At 45.7% G+C, this 23,292-nt stretch overlaps 1 protein-coding gene across 1 annotated transcript in view; it reads right to left on the bottom strand.

Moving 5' to 3' along the window:
* Atp10a (ATPase phospholipid transporting 10A (putative)) overlaps positions 1–23,292 on the bottom strand; it is an 89,605-nt gene that overhangs the window by 37,900 nt on the left and 28,413 nt on the right. The window contains exons 3-5 of the mRNA XM_042697493.1: positions 6,950–7,035; positions 2,632–2,738; positions 553–684 (exon numbers count right to left, since the gene is read on the bottom strand). Of these exons, the coding sequence (XP_042553427.1) occupies positions 553–684; positions 2,632–2,738; positions 6,950–7,035 (325 nt within the window). The remainder of the gene's footprint in view (positions 1–552; positions 685–2,631; positions 2,739–6,949; positions 7,036–23,292) is intronic.

The following is a 23,292-nucleotide window of genomic DNA, read 5'->3' as shown; positions in this document are numbered from 1 at the left end:
AAGAAGCCAATGGAAATGCATGCCATTTCACGAATTGGGTCTAGCACCTATCTAAGAACAGAAGTCTTATTTATGTGTTCAGCACATCATTTTATCAGGATCGTATCACACCTGCCTGGTTCTGGAGGACAGCAGCTCAGGGTCAAGGTGAAGGTCATATCCACTATTGCCTCTACCCTCTCCTTCCCCTTCAAGAAGCACATACGCCCCTCTTTAGGAGCCACTAGTTTTGTCTTTCCATGAAGTTCCCAGCGGTAACATTGATGTTTCTCTTGGTATGAGTTCATCTCCAGCTTCCTGAATTTTCTTCCACTGGGCTCATTACTACCTTGGCCATGAATCCCTTCTTCCTTCCAGGTCTTCATCAGTTCAGAAAATAACCTAACTACATGCAACCCATTCATCAAGGTATCTGCCACATGGCTACTGGATTCAAACTCTAGAGTCGAGGTGGTGCTGGCGTGGAATGAGTGGAGACGGCCTGCCAGGTTGGCCTCTCCGGAAGTGATCCGGCCACAGCCCCTCAGCTGATGAGCTGTCTGGAAGACTTACCGACGGCTGAAAAGAGAGACATACAAACGAGGAGGAGGACACACCACAGCACGTCGCAGTTCATCTGCCTCTCCAGCTGGCTGCGCTTGTAGCGGGGCCCGCTGTTGTTCAACAGAGCTTTAGTTTCGTGTCCTGGGAGGGGAGGATGAGGCACACAGTGAACCAATGCCCCCCACGTACACAGGACCAGTGGTGGGGGGGTCCTATGGGGTGAACGATTATGCTGTGGTCTGGCCAAAGTTACGTGATAGACTCAGTCTATCTGGCCGAGTAGAAACTGATTATATATAATAGTTTCACATATAAACTATAAGTGCATAATAGGGTATAGTTCTGTTATATAAAATAATTTTATATGTATAATCTCATATTCATACAAACATATAAATTTATGTAGAAATGGTTTATATTTATGTAATTTTGCAGTTATACAATCTCATACTCATCTATATTATGTAACTATATTTACATACTATTAGAGAATACAGTACAATATATAAATATTATGTATATATTATAATAGGTAATGCCAATTTTATAGTTACATTATATATTATAAAATTTTGACATCTACTGTATATAATAGTATGCTATTATATAATAGAATGTATAATATATAATACATTATACACGATATAATGGTATATGTTATAATGTATTATAATGTATAATATATTATACATTATTTATGATATAATAGTATGTTATAATGCATTATATATTATACATTATACATGATATAATAGTATGTTATTATACATGATATAATAGTATGTTATACATAATAGCATGTTGTTATACATGATATAATAGTATCTTATTACACATGATATAATAGTATGCTATACATGATATAATAGTATGTTATATATGATATAATAGTGTTATTATACATGATATAATAGTATGTTATACATGATATAATAGTATGTTGTTATACATGATATAATAGCATGTTACTATACATGATATAATAGTATGTTATACATGATATAATAGTATGTTATACATGATATAATAGTATGTTGTTATACATGATATAATAGTATGTTGTTATACATGATATAGTAGTCTGTTATAATGTATTATATTATGCATTATACATGATATAATGGTATGTTGTTATACATGATATAGTAGTGTGTTATACATGATATAGTAGTGTGTTATTATACATGATATAATAGTATGTTATACATGATATAATAGTATGTTGTTATACATGATATAATAGTATGTTGTTATACATGATATAGTAGTCTGTTATAATGTATTATATTATGCATTATACATGATATAATGGTATGTTGTTATACATGATATAGTAGTGTGTTATACATGATATAGTAGTGTGTTATTATACATGATATAATAGTATGTCATACATGATATAATAGTATGTTATTATACATGATATAATAGTATGTTATACATGATATAATAGTATGTTGTTATACATGATATAACAGTATGTTGTTATACATGATATAATAGTCTGTTATAATGTATTATATTATGCATTATACATGATATAATGGTATGTTATTATACATGATATAATGGTATGTTATACATGATATAATAGTATGTTGTTATACATGATATAATGGTATGTTATTATACATGATATAATGGTATGTTGTTATACATGATATAATAGTATGTTGTTATACATGATATAATGGTATGTTATTATACATGATATAATGGTATGTTATAATGTATTATATATTATGCATTATACATGATATAATGGTATGTTGTTATACATGATATAGTAGTGTGTTATACATGATATAATAGTATGTTATTATACATGATATAATAGTATGTTATACATGATATAATAGTATGTTGTTATACATGATATAGTAGTCTGTTATAATGTATTATATTATGCATTATACATGATATAATGGTATGTTGTTATACATGATATAGTAGTGTGTTATACATGATATAGTAGTATGTTGCTGTAGCATGTGCAATGCGTTATACGTTATACACTCTATCACATGTACTTCTGTCGTGTGAGCTTTACGTGATCACACGCACACGAGGCCCGGGCGCCGCACCCACCTGCGTAGACCACGATGCCAGCCACGGCCTCCGTGTTCCGGATGGTGCAGCCTCGGAGCAACAGGTTCTCCTTATGCAGCCCGGCCTTCTTCCCGTTCTCGTGAATGCTGGGGAGGAACGGGGCACGCACGACGTGACCGACCGCGGCGCCACGTGGCCGTGCGCGTGACGTCACGCGGCCACGCACGCTGGCGCGGCCACGCACGCGGCGCCACGCGGCCGCGCAGTCACTACCTCGCGGCCTCCAGCAGAGCGGTGAGGGTTCCAGGCCTGAGCGGCCAGCGCCCGTGACAAGGCCTCCTCCTCCTTCCAGGAACCAATCCCGTTACCGAGGCCCACAGAGCGGGGAAACGAGAAGGGCCCTGGCTCGGTACGGCCTTCTCTGCAGGGCAAGTATTACTTTCAATCAGCGTCTCATATTGGCACAAACACAGCAAGACGCCTCTAGAAAAGAGGATGTTACTAATCCCGAAAGGGAGAGGGGTTCACAGTGAAGACAGGAGGAGAGGGGCGTCATCATCACATTCAATGCAGAGCCTAGGAAACTAGGAAAACAGGGGATGGTGGGCTTGGGGAGATGGGGGAGAAGGATGCAAGGGCTGACACTGATCAAAATGCACTGGACTCACACACTGGCGTGTCGAATTGGAATCCCTTTGTACAGCTACTTAGGGATACTGAAAATGGATTTAAAGGTGAAATTAAAAATAATAAAAAGGCCGTAAAAATCGATCCTAAAAACGATAGTAAAAATGTAAAAATGACCCAGGCCTATACTCCTAGCTACTCACGGTGCTGAGATCTGAGGATCGCACTCCACAAAGCCAGTCTGGGCAGGAAAGTGAATGAGACTGGTAACTCCAATGAAGCACCAGAAAGTTTGAAGCCTGAAGGGGAGCTGTGGCTCAAGCGGTAGAGCACTAGCCTTGAGCAAAAAAGAAGCTCAGGGACAGCATCCAGGCCCTGAGTTCAAGCTCTAGGTCAAGCACAAAAAAAAAGAAAAGAAAAACAAAAAAAATAGATAATTAAAAAAAATTGTTTCACTAGTATGTAGATTAACAAGTTAGTCAGCAATGAAGCCAGAAATTCTCAAATTTATGCACTTGGCCACAAGAGCCCAATGCTAGGAACACATTAGGAGAGCCTCAGTCTGAGTTGCACAGGTCATACAGAGGGAGAGGCCTTGGAAGCTTCCAGAAGCACAGCAGGAGCCTGGCCTAACCTTCCCCAAACAGTGCTTACCACAGAAGAACCTTCCAAAAAGCTTCTTTTCATAACTCTGAATAGACAGATTGTGTGTGCCTGCCTGCCCACAAACCCATCATCCAAATGCTTCCTCCCTCAGTCATTCTTATTCTTGAAAGCTCACCAGAGACCTTTGAAGAAATTCCCTCCTGCCGGGTCCTAGCCTCCTGCACACTGACCACAGAAATCACCCTATTTTCCGGCATAGAGGAGAAGCTGATCATAAAATTGAGGCTAGAATGCCAGTTTTCTGCAGAGCAAATGCAAAGGGAACTGCAGGAGATCGCTCAGCCAGCATTGTGTGGATGGTTGACACTGGCAATTAATTCCCAGACAGTGTAAGGCTTGACCTGAAAAAGTGATTCAAGGCTGAAAAGCCTCACTGCCAGGTGAAGCATCAAAGAGCAGCCTGTCAGAAACATGGCTAGACACCAAGTCCTGCTCCACATTTTCAAGTAAGAGGACATGATGGTCACATTTCTCTCAGTAGAAATCTCTCTGCAGCAGTAAAAAATAAATAAATAAATGAAAATTAAAAAAAACACACAACCAGCTGGCTGCTGGTGGCTCACGCCTATAATCCTAGCTCCTCAGGAGGCTGAGATCTGAGGATCACGGTTCAAAGCCAGCCCCAGGAGGAGTCTGTGAAACTCTTATCTCCAATAAACCCCTAGAAAACTGCAAGTGGCGCTGTGGCTCAAAGTGGTCCAGCACTAGCCTTGAGCTTAAGGGCTAAGGGACAGTGCCCAGGCCCAGAGTTCAAGCCCCACAACCGACAAAAACAAACAAACAAACAAAAAACCTTCAACCACAACAACAACAACAAAAAACCCACAAATCATCTCGGTTTCCACTCATCCTTAGCAGGAGCAACGAAGTAAGACCAACATTCCAGATTAAGCTGTCTTTGATATGGCACAATTTTTTTCAAGTAGCTACAGCCAGCCCTTTGCATCTACCAGATGGAAGATACATGGAGAAAAAATAATTCACCTGTACTGAACATGTACATTCTATTTTTTTCTTGGCCTTATTCCCTAAGCAAGAGAGCATGACAAATATTTACATAGCATTTACATTGCATTAGGTATCGTAAGTCATCTACAGACCATTTAAAGTATTACAGAAGGGCGTGCAGAGACCGTGTGGAAATGCCACACCATTTTACATAAGGAATTTGAGTATTTATAGGGTTTGGTATCAGTAAGTGGTCTTGAAAACCAATGCATCTGGGGGCTGGGGAGGTGGCTCAGTGGTAGAGCGCTTGCCTTGCATGCCTGAGGCCCTGGGTTCAATTCCTCAGCACCACATAAGCAAAAAGAAAAAAGCCGGAAGTGGTGTGTGGCTCAAGTGGTAGAGTTCTAGCCTTGAGCTGAAGAGCTGAGGGTCAGCGCCCAGGCCCAGAGTTCAGGCCCCATGACCGGACCCAAAAGAAAAAGAAAACCAATGCATCTGGTACAGAGGAATGACAGTACAGTTCTGTCTGTTTTGGTGTGAATGTGTATTCGCGTGTTGCTATGCTTGGAATCTGAGCCAGGGCCTCATCGATGCTAGGCAAGCACTCTACCACTGAACCATACCCCCATCCCTGTACTGTGATTTTTCTCATCCAACTATATCAGGTAGAAACTCATTACACCAAGCTCACTGACAACCCCTTAGATGGACCACAGTCTCAAGGACTGGCAGCAGGTACAGGGAATGGGGCTGTACCTCTATATGAACAGCCCTTCCCAAAATCAGGAGTGGAAGGAAGGCTGCTTGGAGTAGGGATCCAGCCCTCAGTAGCTCAAAAGCTACCTTGGATTTCTGAGCATGAGAGTCTGAAGCCAATAGTGGAAAAGGTCCCGGCTTATGCAAGACATGACTCGGGGCTGGGAAGGTGGCTCAGTGGTAGAGTGCTTGCCTTGCCTGCACGAGGTCCTGGGTTTTATTCCTCTGCCCCACATAAGCAGAAAAAGCCAGAAGTGGCACTGTGGCTCAAGTGGTAGAGCGCTATCCTTGAGCTGAAGGGCTGAAGGACAGTTAAGGCTCAGAGTTAAGGCTCCATGATGACATGACTCAATATCATGAAGGTAAAACCAATGAAATTATAGACCCTTCTTCTTTGTTAAGTTCTGTAAGCATTCTTGGCCCCTTGATTCCTCTGGCTTGGTGTGGGGGGGGGGGCTCAGTCTACAGGGTAGCACCTATGTAAACTCTTTCTGGAAAGCTTTCTGTACCAGCCAGCTACAAGCCACGGTCACGCCAGGTTTACCCCAGGCTGGGGGGAATCTCCACCCTCCCAAGGGTGAAGTAAAGTTTTCCAGCCTTCAGGAATATTCACTGAGCTAAGCACCAGGACCTATAGTTAGAGATCCTTGTGTTGTATTCTATTGTGCATCACTGAGGTGTCTTTCTGCATCGAGTGAATGCTGAACATTGCCATGACCTTGGCTTTGGGCCGCATGACCTTGGTTTTGGGTTGAGTCCATCCAATGGAAATGTTGGGAATGATGAGTGCAAGAAGTGACGGAGTTCATTCTCTGCTTCCTATTGTAAAGGAACAATGGCAAACTGTCCTGACGTGTCCCTCCAGTAGCCTTATGGTGATAACTCAGCTGCTACTAATCCCTATCTGTCCTTGTGGGTCTCTTAAGGTCATCTGCTGATTGGATACTTTTTTTTTGTTTGGTCAGTCCTGGTGCTTGAATTCAAGGCCCGGGCCCTGTCCTTGAGCCACTTTGCGCTCAAGGCAAGCACTCTATCACTTGAACCACAGTGCTACTTTTGGCTAATTCAAAGTAATTTATTGGAGGTCAGAGTCTCAGGGACTTTTCTGCCCAGGCTGGCTTCGGACCACGATCCTTAGATCCTCCTGAATAGCTAGGATGGCAGGCATAAGCCACCATGAGTGCCTGGCTGCTGATTATGGATTTTTACTAAACAGTCAACCTTAGTAGTTGAGATTGCTCAGCTGTCCAAGCAGCTCACTCCCACCCCGCAATGACCAAGAATATTCAGAAGGCCCATCTTATAAAGTGTGTGTTTTCTTGAAAAGAAGGACAGGCACAGAATGAGGCAGAGTACTCACATGCAACCTCGGAACCGAGTTAGGTCATTGTTCGGTTTCTCGCACTCGATGACACTGGTGAAGGTCAAGGGATTGAATTCGGAGACCTAGAATAATGGGATGTATACATTAGAGAAACAAATCTGGGCTCCAGCTGTTCTGTTCAAATAGAGACTTGTAATGCCAGGTGCTGGTGGCTCACGCCCATCATCCTAGCTACTCAGGAGGCTGAGATGTGAGGATCGCAGTTTGAAGCCAGCCCAGGCAGGAAAGTCTATGAGACTCTTATCTCCAGTGAACCATCAAAAGGCCCCAAAGAGAGCTGTGAGTCAAGTGGCCAAATGCCAGCCTTCAGCAAAGACAACAAAAATTAAATGACAGTGCCAGGCCCGAGTTGGAGCCTCAGTAAAGGTACAAAAAATGATCATGATGCACCTTCAAAGTGACAATTAATGTAGTTTTGTCTTTGATAGATGCTTTGCTCCTTATAAAGAAATCAGATCTGAGGGAAGGTTAAGGATAAAGAAAGGAAGGAAATGTAAGAAACACACTGTGGGTTTAGTATTCATAACTGAGTATGATTAAAGGATTTTTTTTTTGGTCTATCATGGGGCTTGAACTCAGGGCCTGGGTGCTCTCCCTGAGCTCCTTTACTCAAGGCTAGCACTCTACCACTAGAGCCATAGCTGAACTTCTGGCTTTTTCTGTGATTAATTGGAGATAAGGGTCTCATAGCCTTTCCTTCCCAGGCTGGCTTCGAACCTCAATCCTCAGATCTCAGCCTCCTGAGTAGATAGGATTACAGGTGTGAGCCACCAGTGCTTAGCTAAAGTATTTCCTTTCAATCAGCCCACAGACTGCCATTCTAACTTTTTCAATGGTCAAACACTGAACCGAGCTGAGCAACAATGTTCCATGCCTGTAATCCTCACTACTCAGAAGGCTGAGATCTGAGGATCACAGTTCAAAGCCAGACCAGGCAGGAAAGTGTGTGAGACTTATCTCCAATAAACCACCAGAAAACCGGAAGTGGTGCTGTGGCTCAAATAGTACAGCACTAGCCTTGAGCTGAAGGTACAGCTTCTAGATTCTGAGTTCAAGCCCCATGACGGTCAAAAAAAGTGAACTTTTTCACACATATACGTCATAGGGGAAAAAAAGTATGGGAGCTAGATCACGAAAGTTCATAAACACTGTTAACACCATTCTAGGAAATTCTTTTTTTTTTTTAAAGTTTCAAAATTTGTCTTTAGGGCTGGGAATATAGCTTAGTGGTAGAGAGCTTGCCTCACATGCTTGCAACCCTGGGTTCGATTCCTTAGTACCACATAAACAGAAAAAGCCAGAAGTGGCGCTGTGGCTCAAGTGGTAGGGTGCTAGCCTTGAGCAAAAGAAGCTCAGGGACAGTGCCCAGGCCCTGAGTTCAAACCCCAGAACTGGCACCAAAAAAAATGTCTTGAAGTACTTATACAAAGGAGGTGGCATTCAACAAAGCAGTTTATGAATGAAATGTGTCTTAATCCCTATCACCCCTTTCCACATTCTCATCTATCTCTCCAGTTCCAATCTACCCCGTCCCCTTACTTTTCTTCATTTTGGAGGATATACATTGAAGTTTTAAAATTCCTATTCCACCACCACAACCTACGCAAAAACAAAGCTGTCAAGATATGTTCTCAAATCTCTCCTAGTTCGCAATGCATCAAGTATAATGAAAGGACTTAGAGACAATAATTGAGATTAAAATGCTATTCTTTTCAAGTTTATTTTGTAGCACCTGAGATCAAATCCAGGGTCTCATGAATGCTAAGCAAATGTTCTACCACTGAACGATAGCCCTGTCCCAAAGAATGCTACTTTCTTTTTTTTTGGGGGGGAGGGGGGGGTCTGGTTGTGGGGCCTGAACTCTGGGCCTGGGCGCTGTCCCTCAGCTCTTCAGCTCAAGGCTAGTACTCTACCACTTGAGCCACAGTGCCACTTCCGGCTTTTTTCTTTTTGCTTATGTGGTGCTGAGGGATTGAACCCAAGGCCTCATGCATGCAAGGCAAGCGCTCTACCACTGAGCCACCTTCCCAGCCCCCAAGAATGCTACTTTCAAAAGGTTCTTCTGGAAGTTTCTGCACCCTCCTCCTTGGGCTGAAAGGACTGTCTATTTACAGAGCAAGGCTGTGTATCAGAGCCTCTTGTTTATTTAAAGCTTTGTGAATTCTCTTGAAGCCAGAAGATAGATACAGGGTACAAGATGGCTGGGAAGCCAGTGGACTCCGGAGAACACCACAATTATTCTTGGCAGATGAGAAAAAACAGGACTTAAAATATTCTGTCTCTGTTTATTATTCTTTCTCTCTTAAGAAAAAAAATGTACTGTACATGGTTCAGAAACAGTTGGGCAGTCTGTCTCTGGGAATTCAGAGCTGCAGAGTAATATTGTCATAATCATATACATTGAGATCTGTGTATGCCCAGGGCATGGATGCCTGCTTTCCTTTGCAACTGGAGGGGGAGACAAGGAGGATTTCTAGAAACTACTATGAGCTAAATAGGTCCCCATCCAAATCAAATATTCAAGTCCTAACCTATTACCTCAAAAGAGGTCCATATTCAGAGACAGGTCGTTTATAGAAGCAATATGGGAATAGGTGAGTGCTATCTCAACAGAATTGGTGTCTTATAAGCAGAGAACCGGACATAGACACATCCAGGGGCTTGGCTATGAGACCCAGGGAGAAGATGCTGCTGCTTTCAACTTGGACTTTTGCCTCTGGTACCATGAGAAAACACACATCTGTGGTTTAGTTTTCACTTCAAAACTGGTCTAAGCCAGGTGCCAGTGGCTCAAGCTTATAATCCTAGGTTTTGAAGAGGCTGAGATCTAAGGATTGTAGTTTGAAGCCAGCCCTGGCAGGGAAGACCATGAGACTCTCATCTCCAACGAACCACCAGAAAACCAGAAACAGAGCTGTGTTCAAAGTGATAGAGCACTAGCCTTGAGTGAACAAGCCCAAGGACAGCGCCTATACCCTGAGTTCAAGCTCCAGGACTGGCCAAAAAAAAAGTTGGTCAATACCAAAGAGTAAGTAAATGCGAGAACTTATTTATACTCATATACCACGTCCACATCTCCAATTCATAAGCTGGAAGAAACAAAGAGATACCCTGTCTGATCCCTGGCATTGACTACTCCATCCTGTGTGTTCAATAAGCAAATGTCCTAACGAAACCACCCATATTGTTTTGATGGGAGCAGAATGTATCAAGCAGATGAAGAAACACCAAAGTCACTGTTCTTCCAATCAACTTGCTAGGTTCAGCATTCCTAGTGATTTCAGTGCCCCTGAAATTACAATTTAATCAACAATAGCAATCATCTAGTTGCCCTTGGTAAGTCTACACGTAGTTGTGCATAAGCAGGCTGACAGGGCAGTGGATGGATGAAGCAGACAGCCCAACTCGTGACAGGATCTGTGTGTGTGTGTGTGTGTGTGTGTGATAGGTCCCTTCCAGATGGCTCACTGTCTCCATGGCAACAGGGATGCTGATTTCAGGATCTTCATAGTCCATCCTCAAGAGTGACTCCATCATGTCCGCACCACAGTGGCTTCCGGCCACTTCAATATCTCTGCCAGTTCTTGGATAAACGCACCAAGGGGTGTCTGACATTCTACTTTATCCCCCACTTCTACCCTGGAACTGCAAATTTTCTTGTCATAAACCCAAGTATTAGAGATCAAGTGGTCTTGGCTTTGTTTGAGAGCAGAAAGCCAGCTTTTCTCTCTTGAAATCTGACCTCTCTTGTTGCCTTTGCATCCTTTGTTCCTCTATCTCTTGGTTACTTCACAGCTTAAAAAAAAACAACAAAAAAGCCTCCAAGCTTTCATTGACAAGGTGCCCAAATCCAAAGGCTCATAGGGTTGAGTTTGAGCCTGAATTCCCGCCCTCCCCCCCCAATCAAACATCTTTCTTTTTTCCTCTTGGGCCAAAACGATTCGTGCTGCATGAGCATGGTGGGGCAGTTAACAGACTCCTCTCCGCCCCCCACTATTTTCTTTGATCAAATAGGTATGAAGGTATCAAGACTGGCTGTGCATTGGACACAAGTATTGAGCACTCCACTCTTCACAATGGCCCACTCCAAAGAATCTGGACTTATTCCAACATGATTCTGCTGCATGAAGCATGTCTGCAGGGGTGAGGCTGGGCTACTCAGCATAGCCGGGGGACAGACCAGTCTATCTGCTTCACAGCCCCAGGCCACCTGGAGCCTCTTCCGCCATGACAGGCGGGAGCCACAGGGCCAGCCAAGATGGCCTATAGGATGTGACCCCCTCCCCCCCCCCCCCCCACACACACACCATATCTTACAGATCAATGGGCACACGGGATTGATAGAAAAGGTCTCTGTCCCTGGAGCAGTGGAGAGAAACTAGAGCTTGAGAGGTGTCTAATCATGAAAAGGGAGGGTGAGGAAGGAGGGCCTCAAGCTGAAAATGGCCATCTTGTTTTAGGAGAAAATTAGGCTACAGTATGACAGAGAAAATTCGGGTATAAAACGAGGAGCTTGGCTCAAGAACTTCTTACGCTCAGCTGCAGAACAGAACTGCAGCAGACATGTGAATTTAAATCACAACCAGACTAGCTCAGTAATTGGATTCTTAAAACAAGAGATTTGTCAACCAGGGGCTGGTGGCTCATGCCTATAATCCTAGCTACTCAGGAGGCTGACTGAGGACCACAGTTCAAAGCCAGCCCAAGCAGAAAAGTCCATGAGACTCTTATCTCCAGTTAACCACCAGAAAACTGGAAGTGACTCAGGCCTTGAGTTCAAGCATTATCTGCGCACACACACACACACACACACACACACACACACACACACACTGCCTGTACATCAATTTCACAATAACCAAAAAGGTACAAACCACCCTAATGTCCATCAACAGATAAATAAAATGCAGTATCCACCTGTAATTGTAATGGAATATTCTTCAGCTACAAAAAGGAACAGAGGTCTGACATGCTGCATCATGGCAATTCCTTAAACACACTGTGCTAAGTGAAATAGGAAAAATGTTAACAGTATTGTCTCCTACTCTTTACATGAAATACCTAGAATAAATAAATAGAGACTGAAAGAAGAAGTTACGAGAGACTAGAGAATGGTGAAATGGACAATTACTGCTGTTTCCAGAGTTTCCTGTTTGAGAAGATACTAAGTTTGGAGGAAGAAAATGATAATGATCATTACACAATATTGTGTGTAGTGGGAAATGTACACTAAATTGTACATTTGAAATGACAAGCTAGCAAAATGTTATGTTATATATCTATTTTACCCACCACTATGCAGGGCCCTACTGAGCAGAAGGAGAACAGAACTCCCTTACTGCTGGTGGAATTAAAAAAATAAAAGGGTGCAACCACTTTGGAAAACTTGAAACCGTTAGCTATAAATCTGGCAACTTCTTAGAAAGTTAAACACATAGTATAGGATCCAAGTCTTTGCCTATTTCCTTTGTCTAACTGAAATGAAACCCCTTGGGCCCACAAAACCTTACATCTCAACAGATTAATTTATTGACAAGATATATAGCTTGAGACACAGCTAAACCAGCAAATAGTACTAGCAATAAAAAAGAAATAGGCAAGTGTTTATATATACAACTTAGATGAATCTGAAAATATTTGTACTGAGGAGAAAGAAGACAGAACAAAAATTTACATACCATATGATTCTATTTACACAAATCTCTAGGAAGTCCAAAATAATCTAGAATGACTAAAAGAAGATCAATGGTTTTGGGGGGGGGGGGATTCAGGAAGGGGCTGGAGATACAGATTACAGACTTTTGGGGGGGGGGACAGATGAACTCATCAATTTGATTGTGTGGTGATAGTTTAACTTGGTGTATATTAAGGCTCATAAAACTGGACACTTTAATTATGTGCCCTTTACTGTGTACATCTCAAAAAGAAAGCTGGTTAAAAAATGGAAGGCTGGGCACTGGTGGCTCATGCTTATAATCCTAGCTATTTAGAAAGCTGAGAACTGAGGATCATGGTTCAAAACCAGCCTGGGCAGCAAAGTCTGCAAGACACTCATTTCCAATTAACTACCATAAAAGCTGGAGGTTGGGCAGTGGCTGTAATGGTAGAGCTGGTAGGGGGCTAGCCTTGAGCACAAAAACTCAGAGACAGTGCGCAGGGCCCTGAGTTCAAGTTCCAGGATAGGCACAGAAAGGAAAAAAGAAGAAAGAAGAAGGGAGGAGGAAGAGTAGGAAGAGAAGAAAGAAGAAAACAGAAAGAAGAAAGAAGAATGGTAAAACCAAGTGTGTTGGTAACTCATACCTGTAATCCTAGAGATTACATCTCCAACTGGCAACCAAAAAGTAGGATTAAAGGTAATGATTCCACATGGTAGAGCATCATCGTAAACAAGAAAAAGCCAAAGCAGGGTACTAGGGACTGAGATCAAGTCTCAGTACCAGCCCTCATTTCCCTTCCTCCCCCAAATGAGGCAAGCTCAATTTTCAAGCTATGACTAACCGTGGTCTCTTTGTTTTCATGACACCTTAACTTTCCTTAGCTTTGTATTTTGTAAGAGAGGTTTTAACAGAACCACCGAACACGAATGAACTGCCTGTTCTTCAGGAACTACACTGTGATCCGATCTGAGCTCTTTTGTCTCCCAGAAAGGGGATATTTATTATTTTAAGAATACAATGGCTTCTCCACCTGCATGCGGCTCACTGCGGAGCATAATTAACCTGCCAAGCGCCAGGCCTTTGCTTCCACAAAGCCTGAGTGGCTTGGCCCGCAGAATTCTCAAAAATTGGTTATTTTTAGCAGATCGGGTGTCCTTTTAATTGCAGCTCATTAATTTCACATCTGCTTGCTTGCTTGTTTTGGTGAATCTGACTCATTCTAGAAGACAGGAGAGGGCCAGGATCCAGTCACCATCGCCTTACCCTTCTTCCTCTCCTGGCAGAAATTCTCCTCATGTCCTGCCCAGCACTGAAGACCTCACTCCCTCGCTCTCCTCCTTCTGAACTGCCCATCATCCACAGCTCAGTCTGCCTGGCCCCCACGCCCCTCTGCCCCATCTCCCGCCCATCAGAACATCTGCGGAACATCTGGTCCCTGGATACCCATGCAGCCACTCACTACCCAGAGCAACAAAGCACAGTCTTACATACTGGGAGCTGGCTCAGCCTATCTTCTACTGACCAAACAACATACGGACAAGTGAGTAGTTTATCTAAGGAGCAAAAATGTATTAGGGCTCCTGGGTCTAGAGGCTGGGAATGTCCACAATACCCAGGAGAACCCTGGATCTGGGGGAGCACAGGTCTCCCCAATTGTCAGAGCTGTGTTGGAACAAAGCCTTTATCCCCAGATACCAGATAAACTCAGTCAACCTGAGGTGCGCCCTGGTTAATCACTGCCGCTACATGTGTCGGTCCTTCATCTTTATTTGGGGAGGTTGGGTGGAACGCGGGCTGAGGGGCACGGCACACAGCAAGGCACTGATAATGGAGCACCCCCAGCTAACACAAGCCTGGAGGAAATAAAGGCTGGGGCGCAACGAACTCCTTCGTTCAATTTAAAATCAATCAGCTATAAGCTCCTCCCACTTGGATCCATTCATAAGCGATATAAAGCAGCCTTAAAATTAAAATCACACCTGTGGATCAAGGTGCCGGCGGCTCACACCTGCCATCCTAGCTACTCAAGAGGCAGACCATCAGGACGGTCACGGTTCAAGGGACCCTATCTCAACCCATGGCTGGGTGTGGTGGCACAGATCTACCATCTCAGCTACACAGGAAGATCAGGAGTCCAGCCTGAGGGGGCAGGGGGAGACTTTGAGCCCAGTACAGGGGGTTCACACCTCCTGTAATCCTAGCTACCCAAGAGACTGAGAGCTGAGGATCTCAGTTCAAAAGCCAGCCTGGGTAGGAAAAGATCTCTGAGTCTGTTGTCTTCAATTAGCCAACAAAAAAGCCAGAAGTGGAGCTGTGGCTCAAGTGGTAGAATGTTAGCCTTTAGAAAAAAAATTTAAAAGCCTAGGGACAGCACCTAGGTCCCGAGTTCAAGCCCCAGGACCAGCACCCATAAAAATTAAGTGGTCCCTATATCCGTGGGGCCCATATACACTGTGGGTGTATACACTGCCATGCACAGACAAGTGCGCATGCTCATTCGCCTGGTTTCTTAGCATCGGCACTTAGGTTAGCTAAGGCCGTCTGGCTGCACAGAGCACTGCAGTCGGATCAGTGGACAGTGACCAAATCACATCTGCCTGTGCTGGGCTGGTGGCATCCTTCCCCTTCATTCCGGGGCCCGAAGTGCTGCTTCATCTCTTTGGGTAGCTTGTGAGCCAGAGAATGCCAAGGTCAGAGATGCAATTTGGCACAGCAGTCTGGCAGCCGGAGCTGCCCAGTTGGGCTGACTGTGCGGACAGAGACTGCAGGAATGCGACACACCCGTGTATCCACATGGACCACACTGCCCAGGGAAGGGGGCAGGGCTGCAGCAGGGTACAGCTGTGGCCAGGCCGGGTCCTGGGTGCAGTGCAGTTCTCTCTCTCTGAAAAGAGACCTGGGTAAATGGGCAAAGACCAGCGGGCGGGAGGCAGAGAGCTATGGAAACCGGCTCTAGAGCCCCAGGGCTGGGTTTGTGATTTACAAATAACCACTTGGGGACTCCTCTTTAGGGCCCTTCTCTGAATGTTTAAAAGAAAAAGGAGGAGGAGGAGGAGGAGGAGGAGGAGGAGGAGGAGGAGGAGGAGGAGGAAAGGTAGAGGGAGGAAACATGGGAGGGGAAGAAGAAAGATGAGGGGGAGGAGAGGGAAGAGGGAAAGGGGGAGAAAGGCAGAGGAGGAGGAGGAGAAAGAAGGAGAAAGGGGAAGAAGATGAGAAGAAAAAGGAAGAAAAAGAAATGAAGGAAGGAAAAGATGGAGGAGGGAGGGGGAGAGGGAGGGAGAAGAAGAGGGAGAGGGAGGGGAAGGGAGAGGGAGGAGGCAAAGAGGAGGAAAAATGGAAGATGAGGAATAGAAGAAGGGAAGAGAGAAAGAGGGAGGAAGGGGGAGGAGGAGGAAAAAGAAGGAAGAGGAGGAGAAAGAAGAAGAAAAAGGAAGGAAGGAAGAAGGAGGAGGAAGAAGAGGGGAAAGGGAAATAAAGGGAGAGGGAAGAGAAGGTGAAAAGGAGGAGAAGTGGAGGAGGAGGAAGAGGAGGAGGAGGAGGAGGAGGAGGAGGAGGAGGAGGAGGAGGAGGAGGAGGAGGAGGAGGAGGAGGAGGAGGAAGGCCACTTGACCTCTCAGAATTTAGACCCCCTTGTACAGAGTACTCCCGACTACAACCAGAAACAAGAGCCAGGTGTGGTGGCTCATGCTTGAAATCTCAGCTACTTGGACAATCCCAGCGATTGAGAAGTCTAAGGCTAGCCTAGGCTAAAAGACTGCCATCTCAACCGATAAGCCGGACACATCTGTAATCCCAGTCACACAGGAGGTATAGACAGGAGAATTATGGTTCCAGGATAGCCCAGACATAAAAAGTGAGACCCTATCTAAAAAAATAATCTGCAAAAGGCTGGAGATGTGCACCAGAGTGCCAGCCCTACAAGGCTGTGAAGACAGAGAAGACAGATCCCCTAATATTATCTTCAGGAACCAAAGATTTCAGAGAGTCCCATTCGTCCAGGTGCCAGCGACTCATGCCTGTCAACCCTAGCTACTCAGGAGGCTGCGATCGGAGGATCGAGGTTCAAAGCCAGCCCACGCAGGCAAATCTGTGAGACTCTTTATCTCAAAATCCAGAAGTGGAGCGTGAGTGCTCTATAAAGGGAAGTTGTGAGTGGGCATGCCCATCGGACATGGAGCCCACTGCCTGCCTCAAACCAGCCCACGTCACTCCACTGGTTGACATAAGCTCCTCTGTAACATGAGAATCACAGCATCTAGGTCACGGCGATCAGGAGACTTCAATGGAGTAACGGATATGAACGTTCAGAAGAGGTCCAGGCACATCACTGAATGAAGTTTAGCTCCATTACCTGGGGCAGGGAACACCAACAGGTGCCACAATTTGGACCTTAAACCTCCCCTGCAAGGTTAAGTCCACAAAGCAAAGGCCTTGTCTCCATCATGGCTCAGTTGGGAAGTGATGGAATCTTTTTAAGAGGTTGGGCCTAAGGGGAGAAAGTTAAGTCATTGGGCAAGGGGGGGGGGGAGACTGTGGGACTACAGCCCCTCCCTCTTTTCTCTTTTGCTTCCGGGTCACAAGGTGAGTGGTCTTGACTCAGCCTCACATCCCCGCCATGATGGGCCACAGTCAACAGGCCCAACCGACTCCAAAACTTGGAAACCTAATAAACCTTTCCATCTCCTAAGCTCGTGACCCTCATTACCTGTTATATTCATGGAAAGCTAACACAGGTGAGTGAGCTGCTGCTCCAATTCCAGTTCCCTGGGTTGTGTCTTCTGTGGAGTGTGTGTGTGTGTGGGGGGGGGGTTATTGTCTCCTGAACACCCAGAAAAGGCAGGGCTTCCTCTCAGAAGGCAGCCATCACCTCCCAGAACCTTCTATCCTGGCTACTTGGAGACCCAGCAGGCCGACCTCGGCTTGGGAACCTATGCATGCATCAAAAGAACTTTCCTCTCCTTTGACTCTAGCAACACAACATGACAAATTCCTGCGAAGGGCGCAGGCCCACTGGGGCCTTGATGATGTGGGGGCGTCACCCCCAAATCTGCCCTCAAAGGACTTCCTGCCTGATAATCAACGCTCTGAAACACTTGATAAAGGCCGGATGGCCAAACCAACTATTTGAAGTTCCGTCCAAAACAAACCTCGATCTGCACGCCTTTGAAGTTGATTTTCTTAACCACGTACACGAAAGTGCTGGGGTTTCAGCCAATGGCAGGTAGGATGGCTGAAAAGTCATTTCAGGTGAAAAAGCACTTGGTTTCCTTTTCACCTAAAGACTTCTAAAGAGTCCAATGAGACGCTCTGGTTTAGCTTACTCTGCTCTGGGATGAAACCCAGAGCATCAGATGATGCTAAGCACACAGTGGTGGTGGTGGTTGGTGTGTGTGTGTCTGTGTGTGTACATGTGTAAGAAAGAGACAGAGATAAAGACAGAGAAAAAGAGGAAGAAAGACACTGAGAGACAAAGACACTAAAAGAAGGGAGATCAGATACACACAGGGACAGAGAGAAAGACAGACAAAAACAGACACACAGACAGGAAGAGACAAACAGACGCTAACAGTACAGAAAGAGAAAAAGAGACACTGAAAGTAGACAGAAAAAGAGAGACAGAGAGAGAGGCAGAAAGAGACAGAGTGCTCTCTGAATTCTGTGTGGTCACTCCTTAACGAATAAAGCTGCTTTTCCTCAACCTACCCCAGTACTAGAAACTTCCTGTGATGTCCACACAGGAAGCCAGGTCACTTAGCTAGAATTGAGCAGATCCGGATACTAGGTAAATCCTTTTCCACCTCATGCTTTTTAACTGCCCCCCGCATAACTGTTTCATGTTTTGTTCACCCTGATGAGGCACCCACATGCACACACACGTGAGCACACACATCCACACCTGCCTGGGAGGAGTTACTGGGGGAGAGTTCTTCTGACAAGCCCGCAATGGCTGCTCCAAGCAGTGCTGGATGTGCAGCCTGGGGTGTGTGTAAGAATCCAACCAGGGGGCTGGGAAGGTGGCTCAGTGATAGAGTGCTTGCCTTGCATGCCTGAGGCCCTGGGTTCGATTCCTCAGCACCAGAAAAAACTGGAAGTGGTGCTGTGACTCAAGTGGTAGCATGCTTGCCTGGAGCTAAAGGGTACAGAGACAGCGCCCAGGTCCTGAGTTCAAGCCCTATAACCAACCCAAAAACAAAAACAAGAATCCAACCAGGTCCCCCCAAAAGACAAACCAAGGGAACATACTTTACTCAGTCACTTAACTAACACAGATGTCACCTCCATAGATAGCTCTTCCCCAACCAGAATGAGGCATCTGGGATTAGGTTCTACTGGGAAGCCCCACCCTCCTCCTCTTCAATGCCAATGCCCACCAGAGGTCGCCCAGCTCTGCTTCTGCTTTCTGGCCTAAGCCAAGCCCTCCCGTACCCCTTCAACTTCTACCTCACATGCTCATTCACGACAGAGCAGTGTGAGTAACAGAGGGGAAAAGATGCTCCCAGCTGGGACCAAAGCAGCATCTAAAACAGTGGTTCACCAAGCCTCCTGTACGGTTCACAAGCATCTGGTGAATGTATAATACTTTGCAACAAATGAGTCTTGGCCAGGCACTGGCAGCCTAGGCCTAGCAACTCAGGAGGCTGAGAGCTAATAAGAATGGCAGTTCAGAGCCAACCCAAGGAGACAGAGCTGAGAGACTCTTACTTCCAATGAGCCAACAAAAGGCTGGAAGTAGAACTGTGGCTCACGTGCTAGAGCACCGGCCTTGAGCGAATAAAGAGAAGGGACAGTCCACACCGGGGATTGACCGGATGTGACTTCAGGTCAGGGTGGCACACCTGCTGCTGGGGACACCCAGGGAGGTGACAGAGCTTGTACTCAAGGCTAGCGCTCTACCACTGGAGCCACAGCCCCACTTCCGGCTTTTTCTGCTTATGTGGTGTTGAGGGGTATCGAACTCAGGGCCTCAGGCATGCGAGGCAAGCGCTCTACCACTGAGCCACCTTCCCAGCCCTTGTTGTGTGTTTGTTTGCTTCCTGTAATCCTGGGGTTTGGACTAAAGGCCTTGCATTTGTGCAAGTGTTCTGCCAACTCTTTTTGTTTTAGAGTATTACTATTTTTTTTTAATCTTTAAAGAGATGTACAAAGGCGTTGCCATTTAACAGCAGTTGATGAACACAATCCATGTCACTCACATTTTTACCCATCCTTCCCAAGCCAACCTTTCCCTCAACCTTTCTCAATTTGTAGGCTATACACTGAATTCTTTTATTTTTTTTTGTCGGTCGTGGGGCTTGAACTCTGGGCTTGGGCGCTGTCCTTGTGCTCTTCAGCTCAAGGCGAGCGCTCTACCGCTTGAGCCACAGCACCACTTCCGGTTTTCTAGTGGTTTATTAGAGATAAGAGTCTCACAGACTTTCCTGCCCGGGCTGGCTTTGAACCGTGATCCTCAGATCTCAGCCTCCTGAGTAGCTAGGATTACAAGTGTGAGCCACCAGCACCTGGCTACATTGAATTCTTGACTTACTCTCCACCCATTTCTCCTCTTCATTCATCTACTCCTTTCTCCTGGTTTGTTTTCTTTAAAAAAAAAAAGGTCTCAAGGGAGGCCTTGGATTCCATCTTATCCCCCCTCCCTCCCTCCTTCTCTCTCTCTCACACACACACACACACACACACACACTCATCTTCCCACCCACCAGCCTTTCCTTTCCCTTTCCCTGACTAAATCCTACACCATTTCTGTGCTGATTGGCCTCTGAAGGCCATACCCAGTTGGTTCATTACTGCCAAAATTCACTATCATTCATAACGAGATTCAACTTCCTTCCCACCCTGCCTAAGGTCGAAGTAGTCTTAGAACCCACCATGTCCTGTGGCCCATTAATCATGCAGATAAAGTATTTCTTTGAGTTGACACAAATCACTGCCCAGATCTTCTGAGAGTAGCAAAGTGTATTTTACAAGACCTCACTTAACTAACAGAATCATTCAAATGATCGTGATATTATAATGATGCCATCATAAGCTTGATTTTTGTTTTGGGGGTATTTTTTAGTTGTTGGAGATTTACTGCCTTTATTTTACAGGAGGTGGTGGTTCACAAATTTCAGAATAATAATGTATAAACTAAGAATTCAAGTACCAGAAAGCATGTTTTTAGACATTGATAGAAAGAAAGAAAAAGAGAGGGAGGGGAAGAAAGGAAGGAAGGAAGCAAGCAAGCAAGCAAAAATGTGAGTCTGATGTTGCTAAGATGCTAACTTTTAAAGACAGAATTATTTCAGTGTGCCATCCCTATCTGTGTAGCCTCAAATCTTTGGAGGGCTCTATCAGGAGGGTGTCTTGGTTGGCAGCCATCCTGGGATTTTAAACATCCCACCCACAAAGGACTTGTTTATACAATGGGCCACTGAACTGCCAAGTGCTCGTTATTGTATGGGGAGTAAGTGGGCGGGGATGTTTTCAGATACGGTTGAAGTCAGAAGCTGAAGATCAGAAGATATGAATAAGGAAGTTGTGTCTGTGTGTGTGTGTGTGAGACGCGCGTGCACATGTGTGCACACACGCATGTGCATTCCAGTACTGGGACTTGAACTCACGGCCTCACAATCTCACTTGTCTTATTTCTGCTTAAGGCTGGCACTCTGATCGCTTGAGCCAAACCTCTACTTCTCGCTCTTGGCCGGTTAATTAGATCTAGGAGCCTCACTGATGTATCTTGCCCCAGGGCCAGCTTCTAACCACGATCCTCAGATCTCAGCCTCTGGAGTAGTTAGGGTTACAGGTATGAGCCACCAGTGCCTGGCTTTAAAGAAGCTATTCTTGAGAATGGACCCCACAGAGAGTTCCCATCCTACCACCGCCACCTCCTAACTCCTTTTGACGGCAGGAGAATGGAGACCTGTACCCCTTCAACTGCCAGGAGCAATTCACTCAGTCGATCCACTTATTGCCAAGACAAGAGGCAAAAGCTTCAGGTTCTGGGAGACTGAGGCTGGCCCAGAGAAGCCCAAGTGAGGCTGAATTACTCCCCAGATGGCCAGCAGTGCAGAGATAAGTCTGTGTGTTCTAGCTAGGGGCCCCACATTTGTTACCAAGCGGAGGAAGTCAATCAATCACAGGACCCCTGAGGAGAAGAGGACTAGCCAACTTGTTCATGGGGTTCTTTGGATCTAGAATAAGGTCTCTCCATGTAGCCAAATTGTCTGTGTGTGTGTGTGTGTGTGTGTGTCTGTGTGTCTGTGTGTGTCTGTGTGTTTTTTCTACATTGCTCAGAACTGGCTTCATATTTCTGCCTTCTAGGATGATAGGTGAGCCCCCACCAGGCCCAGCTCACTCCTAATTTCTGCGTCTGCTGTGATTTATATTATGTTTGGAGACAGCGCCACAAACATAGGTCCAGCAGAAGGTCTCTCAAAGGAGAAGTTAGGAAACGGTGGTTTGTGGTGGCAATGTAGAAAGAGAATTGTTGCCTCCTCCTTTGGTTTTCCCCTATCTTCCCTCCTCCCACCACAACTGCTCAATGACAGAGCGCAATAATCCAAAGGCTTGTCGGAAAGGGACCCACTTACACGTGGGCTGACGTCAGGTCCAGAAACTCTGGACAGCACAGGGTGCACAGCTCGGCCTGGACTTTTGGAACTAAGTCAAGGGGCCTGTGCTTGTGACAGCCATGGAGGGCAAACCCATGGTGGGACACTGTACCGGCAGGGATGCTCGTACCTAAACCACCCTAACGCTTTTCTCAGAATACCACCAGCCCACACCTAAAAGAGCTGTAATACAGAAAACAGATGAAGTCGCCCCAGTGGAGCCCAGTGGATTCTGGGTAAAAGGCTTTGGGAGAGCCCTCTTCAGGAAGAGCTCAAGGAAGAGGCAGAAAACAAGTGCCTTCCTTGTGACGTCACCAGGATACAATGTGATGTCATCCCTGTAAATGCAGGGACTCACTTCCTGGAACGGCCTATTTTTGTGGTTGCTCCAGTTCCTGGGGCTCTGAGCTCAGGGCCTGGGCGCTGTTGTTCCTGAACTTTCTCACTCAAGGCTACAGCTCTCATCACTTGAGCCCCAGCAGCTCCACAATCTGACTTTCTGGTGATTTAGTTGGAGAGAAGAGTCTCATAGACTTCCCTGCTGCGGCAGGCTTGGAATTGTGACCCTCAGATCTCCAGCCTCCTGAGTAGCCGGGATTAAAGGCGTGAGCCACCAGCGTTCCCAGACCTGGGCCTAGTAGCCTAATACAGGTTGGTAGTTTGACTCCAAGGCATGAATCAGACAAGGAATCTAGGCCAGGATGAAGGTCAGGAGGAGGCGCAGGGCAGCCCCTTTCCTTCCCAGCTCCTCTGTAGTCTCTGAGAACCGGTGCTACTTTAATTACACCTGATGTGGGGGGGAAATGCACCATGCATCCAAGGCAGAGACGCAGATGGGATTAAGACACAAGGGGAAGAACCCTTAGGGAGCTGGAAATTCTAGCTCACTGGCTTGCAGTGTGTGTGCCTCCTGGCCTCCTGTGCAAATGGCCTGAGGCAGAATTCAGCCAGGGAAGACCTGTGGTGGAATTTAGAAGCTCCCTTGAGGAGAAACTTGTTCCTCAACGGCCCACAGAGAAATGAGCCATTGCTTCTGCGAATGCTGCTTTGAATGGGCGTGAGCTAGTGC

Source organism: Dipodomys spectabilis, unplaced genomic scaffold (genome assembly GCF_019054845.1).
Source record: "Dipodomys spectabilis isolate Male_0828 unplaced genomic scaffold, ASM1905484v1 ptg000219l, whole genome shotgun sequence".
In the NCBI taxonomy this organism is placed as follows: Eukaryota; Metazoa; Chordata; class Mammalia; order Rodentia; family Heteromyidae; genus Dipodomys; species Dipodomys spectabilis.
This window is presented reverse-complemented; position numbering and strand designations above follow the sequence as displayed.